The sequence below is a fragment of the Anser brachyrhynchus genome (assembly GCF_964034855.1).
Source record: "Anser brachyrhynchus genome assembly, chromosome: 3".
In the NCBI taxonomy this organism is placed as follows: Eukaryota; Metazoa; Chordata; class Aves; order Anseriformes; family Anatidae; genus Anser; species Anser brachyrhynchus.
Genome location: NC_137696.1, coordinates 83,314,071 through 83,328,366, shown reverse-complemented (window position 1 = coordinate 83,328,366; position 14,296 = coordinate 83,314,071). Strand labels below are relative to the sequence as shown.

Genomic DNA, 14,296 nt, shown 5'->3' with positions numbered 1-14,296 from the left:
TTTTAGGATTTTTTTTCTTTTTTCTGTGTTAAATTCCATATGGTTTACTATCTGGAATTTTCTGACATGAAATTACAGGTTTCTTTACTGTCATAGTGTAACGGCCTGCAGTATACAGAGAATAGATCTGTTTGTTCTTTCCAGATATAAACCTACGAAACTCCATAGGAAGTGGTAGTTAACCAGGACCTTGCCTTCTCCCTCATGCTGTAAGTTTTGTTGGGAAGGACAGCTTAAGGAGGTTTCTTCCTCACTCACTTTCTCCTGTTACTGCCCTCTTTGCTACAATCATGCAATTTTTTGTAGGCTTATTCTCGTTGGTTGATTATTAAAAAAAAAAAATGCATTAGAAAAGTAGGAGAAGGTTCTTAGTCTGGGCAGCGTGGAAGTGAGACATGACTAGTTGTCCCAGCATTGTCCTTGAGAAAGGATGGTGCTTCATGTATTGCTCCTAGCCCAAGAAATCATACCCACTAGTTGCTTTGTGTAGTGAAGAAGTGTCCCAGGGAAAACAGATGGAAGAGAAAGGCAAGATGTGTGATCCCAGTTAATCTTCTCCACAGTTGCCCAGAGTCTAGAGGGAATGCACGGTGAATTGGAAAGTAAAAACATAAATCTTGGGGGAGAGGAATGAATTACAGGTTTAGAAGTACTGCTCAGAGGGTGGATGCATAAAGGGGTTGTTCAGGGCCTTGTGTGTTTGTGACCATTGGATTGATTATAATCGACCTCTTCTGCCTCAGAATTGTGTTTCAGAAGCTCAGGTTTCATCTGTAAAAGGTTCTAATTCTTACATATGAAGAACAGTTTTCCTCAATATATCAACCAAGCATAAATGGATGCATTTTCACATGGATTTATGTAGTACCTCTAAGAAACGTGGGTCTAAGAAATTGTGTAACCTGCCTTTCTTGATGCTGTGAAAATTCTGTTGCAAAGAAACACCAAATTTAGCATATTTTCTGTCCCTTGATTTGTGGATCTGACCACAAGAGTGGGTGAACGGGGTATAATACATAATTCCTGGAGGGTTTGTGGGATGATGGATGGTATAGAAGGACTGCCTTGAAGAACAGGATTCCTGTTTGAACACTGTGATTGTGTTGGAGGAAAAAAGTTACTTGACAAGGGAGATCAGTTTGAAAATGAGCAGTATATCACACCAGGGGCTTTGGAAAGTAAGCTGCTGAGGCTATCTGCAAGGTCTGGCCATAGTATAAAGGGAGAAGCATAAGCTGTTTTTCTTGGGTAGCATCAGTGGGCCAGATGAAAGTTGAGAGCATAAAGAAAATTAACTCTCAGAAACAAGGGTTGAATAGAGGTTTGATTGCAAGGTGCAGCCAGGTGCAATACATGAATTGCATCTAATTAATCTTAATATACAAACAGCACAGAAACCAGTTTTAAGGTGGCATTTGTCATACAAAGGCACATCCTTTGCTGGTGTTAATTGCAAGATTTGTCTGAAGTTGATGGTTCCAAATTACTCCAACCTAGTTTCTGCCCTGACAATTATGCCACACAACTCTTGGGTTGAGAATGGAGTAAGGAAAAGGACTAAGTTTCTCTCTTTAAGTTTCCACAGTAATAATTTGTGATTCATTTTGAAGGTGTGAATCCAATGTAGATCTTAGATTCCCTCTCCTTAATTCTCAATTGGCGTCGTTCTGAAGACCTCAGAGCTGTTGTTTTGAGGGTTAGACAGAGAGCAGTCAGTCACTGTGTACTTGTGGTGTACTAAATGGTAGTATTCATGTGCATTTACTGTTAAGATTCAGCTGGACAGTCTATATAGCAAACTAACAGCTATACTGGTGATTAAATGAAATGTAATTGTATTAATAGAAGTTGAGGCTTGGAATAATTGTGGATTGCCCCAGTTTCAGTAGAAGGAGGGCTTGCAATATTTTTTTCCTTCTTTACTTACTGTTTTCTTTTTTCCTGTGGGTCTCCCCAGCATCAGTTTGCTGGTGGTTAATTAACATCTTTGCCTATATCCAAATGAGTATTGAATAAAAATTCACATAGTTCAACTTAAGGTGAAATATGGGAAGAGACAAAATAGACTTTCTTCAGTTTTCTTGGGAAATAGAAAGGTTGAATATGTTATCTCAGTGGAATACATCTTGCTTGATGTAGAAAACTTGTAAGAAATGGAAAAAACAAAAACAATCAACAAAAAAACATGTGTTCTGCCACCTTGAAATGAACTTTGTTGCTGACTTTGTGCAGATCACCTCTAAGTAAGTAACAAGTTATCCTCCTTGCCCCTGGTCCTACTTCTCATCTCATAACACTACTAGTATTATTTATAAATGGATTGCTGTAGCTTTAAAATGCGTTACTGTTATCACAGTTAAATATAGTTTGTCTGTGCCTACAAGATAGTAATCTGCTTAGAGTTCTGTTTCTCTTCATACCGTGTCTTCAACAATACTAAAGCCGGTGGCTGGCATTTGATAAGTAATACAGCATCAGTTCAGGTGACAGAAGTTGCTCAGTGTAAATGATGTCTGAATAACAAACGTTGCAAGGTCTAAAACAATGTTTTGTCAGTCTGACCTTGAGTTCTCACTTGAAAATAATTTACAGTGCTGCACAGTTTTTTAAATGTACCTATTGAAGATATTTTTGTAACTGACATCCTTTCTGTCTTTCCCTTCAACTACCTCTCATCATGCATAGCAACCTAATTAGCATCAGCAAAAAATCTGCGTAGTGGTGGGCTTGATTCTTACTTACATTAACATCTTACACGTCTGTCTGGCTAGGTAAAGAAATTGTTACACTGCATGTAAATTACCTGTATGTTTGCCTAAAACTTAGTACAAACACATAGTGATTTGCACAAACTTTAAGCATGCAATACACTGCCAAGTAAATAAGAATCATTTCTTGTTCCTAAGATACCCATTATGTTGGGGATCACTTGTGTTTTTTGCTTGAAGAAATGTATGTTTTTGAGGGAAATGAAAAAATGTAGCTGCAAAAGATGCAGATCAGTGTCTTTCCTTTTTGTGTGCCATCCTCTATATTTCACTGTGTTTGAGACACACAGTGATACTGTGAGTTATAACTAAATTGTATGGGCAGAAGAAAAGGGATCTGAAAAAAGCTTTACTTCCCTCTGGAACAGTGAGAGACTGACCTCATGTGGTGTGAAACCAAAGTTGACAGGGGAAACGCAAGAAGCATAAAACTCTGAATAAATGGATTATCTTTGAAAAATTAATATTTCTCAACCTTTTCTGATTTTTCTTTGATGCTACATCAGTTATCTTTAAATAATATTGGTTTAGATAGTTTGTTATGTGTTTGTTATGATAAAAGAGATTGACCGGTGTCTATATTCGCAAAGACTTTTTGTGTCCTGAGAGGGATGCTCTAATAAGCTGACCCCAAGACAGCAGGTTAGGAGCTGAGGCCCAATTATCCTGGTTGCTGCCTGTGCGTGATTTTAATTGAAATGAGTAGGAGTTTCGTGTGAACAAGTGACAGGATAATCAGTCTTGGTTTCTAAGCCCTTTCTGGCACTTCCCCAGCAGCATGCACACTCTGTGCCTTCACAGCCTTGCTCTGTAAAATGGAGAGAGTGGTTAGGAAAATTATGAAGTGGTGTACCATGCAGAATGGGAAGGGAGTTTCTAATCTGTATATTTTTACAGGCATGAATAATATTAATTCTGGAGACTTGTCAGTTACGCTGGTCTGATTTATCAGCATATATGGAAATAACCAGGTATAGCATACACACATACAACAAAAGGATGTTCTGCTGTTTTGAAAAGTCTCCTTTTTAACTAACTAACATGCATTTCATTTTAAAGCATATGGGGGTAGTGTGGCTTATGGACTCTTGCAGGAAAATCTGCTTGCTAGTCAAATGTACTCTAAAAATTCTGTCCCTATCCTGCAAAGATTTTTCTGTGTGCTTCTATTTTCTTCTTTAAGTTGTCTGAAATGTCTGAAGTACCAAAGGCCTGTAGTGTTTTCTACAAATAGTCAGAGTTCTGCATGACAAAACTTTTATTTTCTTCTTTACAGATCCTTTTGGAGCCAGGAGTGATACAGGATGTGCTAGCAGCTGGGAGTCATTTACAGTTGCTGGAGCTTCTCAGTTTATGTTCTCACTATCTCATTCAGGTGAGGCTTCTCTTCATGATTATTGGCCATTTCTGTTTGGTAAACCTTTGTTCCAAGCCTAATTTCAGTAGGAGAGCATTAGTGAAGTACCTGGTGTAGCCTAAGTGGCAATAAATTGGATCTCAGGAGACCTGAATTCTGAGGGCAATATGGGTATTAATTTTTGGTAGGTGCTTTGTCCTCCATCCCTTTTATCCATTTCAGTCTTGAAAACAAGGGTGCTCCATTGATTAGTATCAGCACACAGGAGTTTGATTCCAGCCTTCATCAGAGAATTTGCTTTCTTCTTCTGCAGTTTCCCAAATGTTAAGCATTTCCCTGTTGGTGATCATGAGTATTGTGAAGCATTCAGTTGCTTAAGTGTTCACTACAGAATATTGACGTATATTCCAGGGCACAGCTACCTCTCGCTGAATGGGTAGACTGAATTACAGTGGCACCTTTTTATCAGCTGGCCTCACACCCATAATGCTAATAGTAATATCAACATTAAAGCTGTCATTATGAAGAAAAAAAAAAAAAAAAACAACTGAATGCAGTAAAATTCTGTTTTGTGCTTGGCTTGTGTAGGAGATGGCTCATGATGGTAGCAAGAACATAGCTTTGATGTTTAGCAGTGAAAAGCTTTATAAAAAATAGTAATACCAGTTCTACAGAACCATTTACTTTTCTTTGTAATATTTCAGTATTGTTTCTGAATAGGGTGGTTTAGCTTTATCTGTGCAACAATTGGGCATGGAAGTGCATGTCAGCACAATGCTCGCTGTATGCCTTTGCCTTCCACCAACATAATTGCCTTTGAACAGTCTGCTGAGTGTGCTTGGCAGCACACTGAGCTGCTGAGTACCATAGGCATGCAGGATCTCATGTTAAGAGCCTCAGGATGTACTTGAAGGCTTTGCATCTTATGGAGAGTCTGTTCTTTGAGTGTAGCCTCAGGGAAGCCTTCAAAATATATGTTAAGACAGTAATGTGGTATTAATTTGTGCATATTAAAATGATTAGGAAATTAAAGTAGCTGGTAGAGGACTGCAATTTGTGTCAGTTCTGTTTTCAGGAATGTAGGGAAAAATTGAATTTTTGTGAGAAAGTAGACATGGAATGTAATGGTATAGATGGCCTTTGAAGAAACAGGACTTGTGAGATGCCAAATAACCCACAAAACCATTTGGCCTACCAGCTGTCAAGCATGCATGGGAAGGGGGTATTATAACAAGAAAGAAGACACAGGTCCAAAACTGACAATCATACAATATATTTAATGCCCCCATAACTAAATCAGTCATGTGAGCATTTGTTTGCAGCTTACGTGCTCTTTAGCAGAAATTGGACCAAAGAAACCATTGCAGTAAAGAAGTTAGGAAATTAAAGTAGGGATGGAGTCGAGTCTTGTAGTGCAGGTGAGGTAGGGACATGAGAGGACTGTAAGAAAGGTTCAGGTATGTGCCCAATTTAGGTCATGAAAGAATGAAGACTTATGTGGAACAGCTTCTGGTATTAGTAGCTCTTCCCTTGGCACCGTCTAAATGCTTTTTGATCTGCAGGTCACTGAAGTGGAAGCAATCATTGAATAGACATAGTATTAACAGTGCTTTGGATCTAGTCCTTGATATGCAAGCCATAGTCAAGCATTTAGGAACAGATTGTTAATGAATTAGTAAAACAAACAAACAAAAAACAGCAACAAAAGCCAGTGAGCAAACATTGCTGCCAAATTTCTCTGTTATTAACAGACCAGTAAAAGTCCTATGGAGATGATGATCAATAAGTAGTTACTCAAATAACGCGAGAGAGGTCTGTTGTACTCTGAGTAGTGTACCGAGGTAGGGTAACTGAATCTGTGCTGGTGTGAAAATCAAGAGGAAGTGAGACCCTGTGTCAAGATTTACAATAATGGAGGTTAGGAATAAGGTAGGGAGGAGAGGTAGTGAATAAGGGGCAGAACGTGTATTGGTAGACAGAGTTATAGTGATAGTTCTGTAAATGTTTTTGAATTGGTCTCACTGTAAGGTTTTGAATCGGTGTGGAGGTCTGTGGGATGACTGTAGTTTACATCAAGTAAGGCTCTGTATTTACTTAACAGGTTTGCCCAGACAAGGCATATCTGTAGGCAGATTTGCGGCCTGAAAAGATCAGCGTAATAATTTATCTGCCTTGTTTGTTCCGCGGAGTTACAGTCCATGCAAGTAATCAACCTTGAGTTGTCGTGTAAGCCTTTTTAGCAGAGGTCAACAAGGTACTGCGCATAAAGAGTGTGATATCTTACAGGGTCTAAATTAATTCTATCAAATACATGTTTGTTCTACATACAATTGAGTGATTTTAAAAATATCTATTGTAAAAATAAAAGCAGCATAGTTAGAGAAGTTTTCCTTAAAACCACTTATCCTTACTGCATTTGGGAACCGGGGTATCTTGTCACATCTGACCTCCTATGCTATGATACAGATGCTGTGTAGGGAATAATGCTTGCCCCTTCTTTTCTTTCTAATGTTAGGTTTTTTTTTTGAGTCCCAGGGTGCTGCAGAGTTCTTTGTTTATTGTAACAGTGAATATTTTTTCTTGCTACTTTCAGTTGTTCTGTTATCATGGAATTTAATTTAGCTTAGTTTAGAGTAAATTCAGGAAATACAATATGTGGGATCTAGCTGTCATTTATTATTGTTGTGGAATAATGATGCACAATTTTAACTTGTTAGGATTGTCTTTATTTTTTGGGGATGGAACAGCTTGTATGGATGCTGTTCTTACTGTTAGAGCTTTTTAAGCTGCTCTCTTCTCTAGATATTCCAAAAGTATATCAGTTTTTTGGAGTTCAAGATATATTTTTTCATTTCTTCTTAACAGTTATGTGGGGCCAGTAATTACTCCATAGATATCGATGAGCATTGTATTTAGATAAAAATACGACTCACTTGGTCCATATTTGTACCAAGGCCTATTTATAGCTTGTGAGGTACCACAGAAGACTGTACCGATCTAATTTATCTTGTCAAAGATGATTTGCGGTGTGCTGGGGTCAGATTAATTTCTAACCAACACTGACTTTTATATTCCCTGATATCTTTAAGGAATTTCCTCTCAGTTGTCTCCAGAAAAAAAAAAAAAAAAAGTTAATTTGAATTTAAGATACATTCTCTTTCTTTCAGACCAACCAGCTGAAGCTGAGCAGTTTGTTTAATTTGTTGATAGATCTCAAAAAGATTTCTATAACAAATTGTTTCAGTCATATGAATGGTATTTTTACAAAGAGCTTTTGATCAAAGGCATGTCAGAAAAAAAAAGGAGAGGAACAGTCTTACCCCCTGCCCCCAATTTGGTAATATCCATATCTAAGACATTTATGATAACATGACACAATGGAGGTTTCTGACAACAGCGCTGGTTCACTAGGTGTGCTTTATCGTTCATAGACTTCACACTATCAAATGTTCTGTAGCATCTAATGTTGATTACATTTTCTGTTGGAAAATGTTTTGCTAACTTTGGATTGATAATTTACTAATTTTATTTAAAAAAAATCTAATTCATATTTTCTTTATTTGCAAGCAAAAGAAATGCCCAAAAAATCCCTATTTTAGATCACAATTCTAGATTTATGTTGTGCAGACTTTCACCCTGGCAGTGTCATGTCTTGAATTGTCATTATTCCTTATTATTTCTGCTGTTTGGGGGTTTTTGGTTTTAATTTGTTTTTGTAGATAGGGACTTCTTGAAGTATGCTGATATATCTTAGTTGAGATACATACATATTCATGAATCTCTCCTATCATGATGTCTGCATAATTCTCAGGTACTTTAAACACTGAAGCAAGGCTTGAGTTCTCACACATCCGTCTCAGCCTAAACAAACGGTAAGGCAACTTGATTGCTCTTAGCTGTATTGCTGCTATGTAGGTGAGGGAAAGCTAAGCTGACGACATGAGCTTAGTGTATCTTGAATTGTACTTAAGTCCATGGGTCATGCATACAGCATTTGTGTGCAGAGTGTGCATCCAGTTCTTTAAGACTCATTTCCTGAGTTCATCTTCTAGCTAAAATTGATTGTCAGTTTTGGCTGAGGTTTTTACAAGGAGGCTAAGGCAGACAGCTGCAACAAACAGGTAGATGTTTGTTGAAAATGTAATGGGAATGGGTTATTCGACTGTTTTAATTTCCTTTTAAGAATTTTATCCTTTAAAGTTCCAGTGGACCACAGCTGTCCTACTATGACGTTGGAGAACACAAGAGAAAGTGAGTGGGAGGCTTTAATTGTGTAGATGGAGATCTGAGAAGGGACTTCTCGGAGCTGTGGAGAGCATGGTATTAGGTAGTGTATTTGTGATGACCTACCTTGCACTTTAAAGCTTGTAAATGTTTATTTAAAGGCTACTTGTCAACTTTATTTCTCATGCAACAGAATACGTGCTGAGAGATTTATTCAGAACATACAAATGTTTGTTTCAGAAACGTGTCTGAGTTTCATAGCTGATTGTAGATGTAAGAAGTTTCATCTTCCTCAACTGTTTGCACTTTCAGTAGCAAAGAGAATGTCAAACTGCACATTATTTCTACAATCTAAGAGTCTTAATAGGGAGGAAATGCTATGGAGGATATGAGTTTTCTTGGAATTTCCTTCTACTGAATAACATCTGCTCAGTCTTGTGTAGATACAGCTTTAGTAATCAATTTTTAAACCAGAGGTCGATTTTCACTGGCATTCAGACCAGGACTTTCCACTTCTGAAATCTTAGATTTAAGTGATTTTTCTGTATTTTCTGAAGACTAAGTCTTTATTGTATTTAGTGGAGCTCTGTATACCACTAGTATTGCATTCCAGGTAATAAGACTATAGGTGTGCGTGAAGGGTTTAGAAGTTGCAGAACTGCCTAAAGCAACCCACTGGTTTCAGTCTGAGAGGCAGGGTATGGCATGATTGTTCACATTTAACTTTCTGTTAGATCAGGAACATTTTATGAACAACCAGTTACATACTGGAAAGAGTCTGGCTTATCATTTATGTTATATTTAGTGGTTAGACAGTTGCATATTTTCATGTTCAATGCAGCCTTGCTAGAAATAATGTTAGCTGACTGTTGTTGTACTCGATGATTTCCAGCATTTCCTATTCTCTCAGTAGCTAGAAGCAGCAAGTACAGTAAGCATGAGTGGTGATCCTGATTGCCATTAAAGTTCTTCTGACTGCTAAAAATTGCTCTTGGGATCATAAATGTTTCAGTGTCAAGAGAAGTTAAAAGTTTGATGCCAAATTTTCCATTTTTTTAAACTGCATTAAGTTCCCTGCTAAATGATACGCATTCTAAGTTACCTTTTAGAAACTTCATTACAGTGGGTAGGACTCTCCGACAGGTCTGCTTGACTGCTACTAATGTCAACCACAGCATCCATAAAGAGGGATACTTTTAAGCTAAAAAGAACAGTTTAGATGAATGATAAAACGAGCCTGAAAAAACACAGCACTGTACAGCAGCAGTCGGAATCTTCTCGAAGCCTCCCCCTCTGTGCAGTGTGCTCTGGATTCTTGTATACAAAAGTAGACAGTGAGCAGGACCAGGCCTGGAATGCATAAATTAGATTGATTTAATGAAGTTGCAAATGATAAAATAAGACCACCTGGAATATTTTTTTGGTAATAACTGAAGCAGGCAAATGGTTTTGGGTAGGGGCATTTGATTTTTAACCTTCTACCCTAATGGTCAATCTACGCTTATAAAACAGATCTGTCTTTGCAGTGCATGAGCAACTAATGGTCTGGATCTTTTCTTCCACTAATTTTAAACTATTTTAATGTGTTTACAGATTGAATTATGTTTGCTACTGTCTTTAAAGGGAAAAAGCTGCAAGTGAATCCAGTTGTGGAAGGAAAAGAGTGTGTATGGTTTAGATATGTTGTGGGTACCTGAGTTTCATAAGCTATTTCTTTTTCTTAAACCCAACTTCACTATTTAGAGCTGTGCCAGCAACACAATCCCAGCTTTCACTAAGATACAGTCCTTCAGAGATGAATCAATTCTTACACCAGAGATTGAGAGCATCACCTTTGTATTGCTAGAAGCCCCAGCTCAGTTGGGATTTTAGCTCCTGGATTTTTCATATAGAGCAAATTAAACTGCTGGAAAAAAATCTAAAGGTCATCAACAACCAAGGCTTGTGGTTTTTTTTGTGTTTTTGTGTGTGCGTTTGTTTTTAAACTAATACTGAGTTTTTAATCTACATATACACAAAGAATTAGAGTGGTGTTTTATAAAGCCACCCAACTGTATCTAGTGGTGGAGAGAGTGACCCTCGCATACCAAGAATATGAAGTAAACAGAAGAAACATCTTCTTGTGTTTTGTTGGTTTTCGGTGGTATGCAACCAGTTGCTGTGCCAGCCTGCTGTTTCTTGAGGGTGTGTGTTTTGTCAGCCGTTGTCACTGAGCTGTTGACAGTCATTAGGAAAGCTCGTGCCGAGAGCTCAAAAATAACTTGGGGGAATTTAGCTCCTCTCTCTTAACTTACATAAACATATTACAGAGATACAGGTTTACATATATATATAATGAGAATGCACTACTGAGGATTCCAACTTAGAATGGGACTCAGGAAAAAAAAAAAAAGTGGTATTTTTCTCCTTTTTTCAGTTGATGTCAGTGAGGAAAGTAAAAATGGGCCCTTTGAATCCCATTTTTTCTGTGGCCTACGTGCTGCTGTTTAGCTGTGATGTGACAGTGGACGTTGTCCCCCTGGAGAGTTGGCTAATACAAGAACAAGGTGCCACTGTGGTTGGGAGCCCTCCAGCTTGGGTGTGTGTGTTCTGCTTTTCCTAACACACTGATAGCTGACAGGGCTGAACTGGACCTGGTGAAAGATGTGTGAAAAATGGCACTGGAGTTTCTAGGTTAATCATTGCTGCAAGATTAAAAATCCAGTTGTCTAGCTAGTTGTGTGGGCGCACGCAACCAGTGGCCTGCATCAGATCACAGGAGAGGTGACAAACTGGGAAGAGGCAGGGACTGCTACTTCTTTCTTTTCTTAGAAATGTCTGTCAGGATGGCAGAGCAGCTTTGGTGTGTGTTTTAAACAATAATAAAGAACCTATATTGCTTCGCTGTTTCCCCCCCTGCCCTTCTCACATTGCTTTTCTAGCTGATGTGGCCTACTCTGCGTGACCTTCCTGTCCCTCAGCCCCTGAAAGACCTCTGCTTCTGGGAGCCTTCAAGTGGTTTTATAAAGCTATAAAGAGAGGCTGATGAATCCCAGAATGCTTAATGTACGAAATTCTTCTCTGGTTTTATTACCATCTGATCAATACTAATGTTTTATGCTCCCCTCCCACCCCCCGTGTCTTCAGCTTTTAATTATCCTTAACCAAGTGGGGCAGCTCAGATGCGTGAAGCAAAAAATGGCGTTATTTGTACATGGGTAGTGCAGCTACCCTTATCTGCTGGCGTCATCGGGGACGTGCACAGTTGTCGGTCTGGCAGGAAAATTTGGTTGTAAGAGGTGAAAACCAAAAGGTTGAACTACTGCACTCCCCTGAATGAGGCAGTCCGGGCTCCTAGCAGCCAGGCGTGGGCAGCAGGTGGCAGTGTAAGTCCACAGCAGCTTGAGCAGATGAATTGGAGCTAAAATCAGAAAAACTGAAAAGAAAAATTATTTATTTTTCCTCCGTATTAGTCTTCTGACCTAATCAGTAAAAAAGTCATTATTCACACAACACTGGGCAATATGCATTGTAATTTTTAACAAATAATAGGAAACTGTTAATGTTTTCACAGGAAATACAGTTCTGTCTTGTGCAGCAATGGTCATTTATCACTACACTTTGTGAAATCACTCATTTGTTCTAATTTGAATGTAAATGACTCTAAGGTTTTACAAATAAGGTGACAGACTCACATAAATGTAATTGCAGGGTTCATCTCTCTCTTTTTATATATCACTCATTAAGTTATGAATTAAATACATCGTATTAAACCAGGGGCATGTCCAATGATGATATTGTAATGGCAAATTACTCTATGCTATTAGAGGTGTATTTTTTATTCATGGACATTAATTTGTCATTAAGCAGCATTAGTTTAGCACTTTTATGTGGAAGACGTGACCTGAAAGAGGAGACTTACTGCTCTAATGTGAAAGAACGGGAATACAGGCACCAGACAGACAGCCTTTTTTTTTTTATTTTTTAAACCTCCTGTAAAGAAACAGAGGGATGTTTTATTTAAGTTTGCATTGATCTAAAACAATTTGAGTTGTGTTAAGCCATTTTAGCAAAGGTATTTTGGAAACATGACAGTGCTTTGGTTATGAAGTATTTACCAAAATGGGAAAAAAATAGAATGCTAAGTACGAAGTGACGACTATAAATCATTTGTAACCTATGAACCCAAAGAGAGTATTGGGCTTGAAGTGAGTTAGTCTGATTTTATCTCAGAAGTAGCACTGTGTTAGATAGTTGATCGTCCAAACTTTCTTTTCTCTGTACTGACTTAGCCAAAATAGAACTGCTTTTTTTCCTTCTTAGTTACAAAATAACTCTCTCTTATTTCCTCTATACTTCATGTTTTTAATGCTCTATTATTATTTTTAAAGGGAACAATTTCAAGTTTAAATGTTAAGTAGGAGCTGAACCTTTCTCAAGAAAAGGAAGGAGGAGAGGTACGATAGAATTTGAGAGGCATCTTGACACTTAAAGTATTAAACTAAGGAGAATACTGAATGTCTCAGTCTGGTCCATCTTTAAAAGATATTAAAACGGCATTGTAAATTTTATTTTCATTTATATTTCATTTCAACCATCTCTCTTTCAAAGTAAAAAGTCTGAACTTGATACCAATCAGTATAGTTGATTTTTCCCCCTATTTTGTTTTTTTTCTGATGGTTTAATTATTGCTGTTTGATCCATCTACCTTAACTGCTCACAACACACCCAACTAGTATGTTGCACTAGTTAAGAATAATTTGCAATGAAAATGCCCAGATACAAAGCCCAAGGTGTCCATAAGTAGTTTTCAAAACATAAGTACCTCAAGTTACATCTAGTTTTAACTACTGTTAAATGCTATTTAAAAACTGATAGGAGAGAAACATTCTTCACTGAAACATTTCAATTCATAGGGTAGCAAAAAGAAGGAAAGAAGTTCCATGTAAGGCTGTTGATGTTTTCCAGCAGATCTGCTGGCAGTAGTAAATGAGACAGCGTTTCAGCACTTTCCATCATGTACAGTGTTTTGCTTGCACAACTGCATAGTAGTGCAATTTGCCAGGGAAACACTATTTTGCTTCAGGATTATGATCTAGACTAATTCTTTTTAAAAGAAAAAATCCATTTCTGTCTAGTGGGGTAGTGAACAGGTCTTGAACCCAGAGTGAATGTAAATGTATACATGCTGTCTTCTGGAGTCTTCAACCAATGTGTAATGAAAGCTCTGAAACTTGTAAGTTGTCCTCATTCACCTCACTAACTCTCAAAATTAAAGACAGAAACTTAAAGATTAGTGGTATGAAAAACTTTATTAGCCATTACTAATGTCCTGCAAGTGTGCTATTCCAAACTGAAAAATGTTTATAACTTCATTCGCTTGTTCTCCTATGTAATCTATTCTAAACATCTGTTTATTAATTTGGAGGAAGTTGCTGCTAAATTTCCCATCTGTTTCACCAGAGTCTTTCAGAACTTGATTTGTACCACAGAGTGTGTGTAGCTACATAGGAAGTTTTGGATCTTGAATTGCTTAAACCAGGACTTTTATTTGCAGTTCAGGGGGAATTGAGATGGTATCACATAGCATTGTCTCTACTATACTATTTATGGCAGCGGTTGTGTCCTCTAGATTAGAGGGGTAGTAGTATGTTGGCTGGACTTTCCTTATAAACACTTTGACTTGTGTTGTGAAAGTTTCCAAAGCTGCTCAAAGGAGGTGGGTTTTTTTTTGTTTGTTTTTCTTTTTTTCTGAATTCCATTTCAGAGTTCTTTCTTTGTTTACCATAAGCTACATCTGTTCTAATTATATATGTAAAAGTCCTTGAATTTTCACAGTATCTACACATAACTGATAATCATGGGGAAAGTATTGTAGTAACTACAGACAGGTCTAGTCCCCCCAAAAAGCATCAGGATTGGAATTCTCATTGGCTTGAAATGGCATGTTGTGGATATGGAGAAAGCT

General features: G+C 37.7%; 1 protein-coding gene across 16 annotated transcripts in view; it reads left to right on the top strand.

Annotated features, from left to right (window-relative positions):
• Nucleotides 1–14,296, top strand: part of KLHL32 (kelch like family member 32) — a 124,315-nt gene that overhangs the window by 59,753 nt on the left and 50,266 nt on the right. For 15 of the 16 annotated variants that reach the window (XM_080586469.1, XM_080586473.1, XM_080586470.1 and 12 more), the window contains one exon: nt 4,045–4,143. In XM_080586469.1, the coding sequence (XP_080442595.1) occupies nt 4,045–4,143 (99 nt within the window). Of the gene's footprint in view, nt 1–4,044; nt 4,144–7,936; nt 7,998–14,296 lie in introns of all 16 variants that reach the window. The other variant, XM_080586478.1, reaches the window with a different exon arrangement.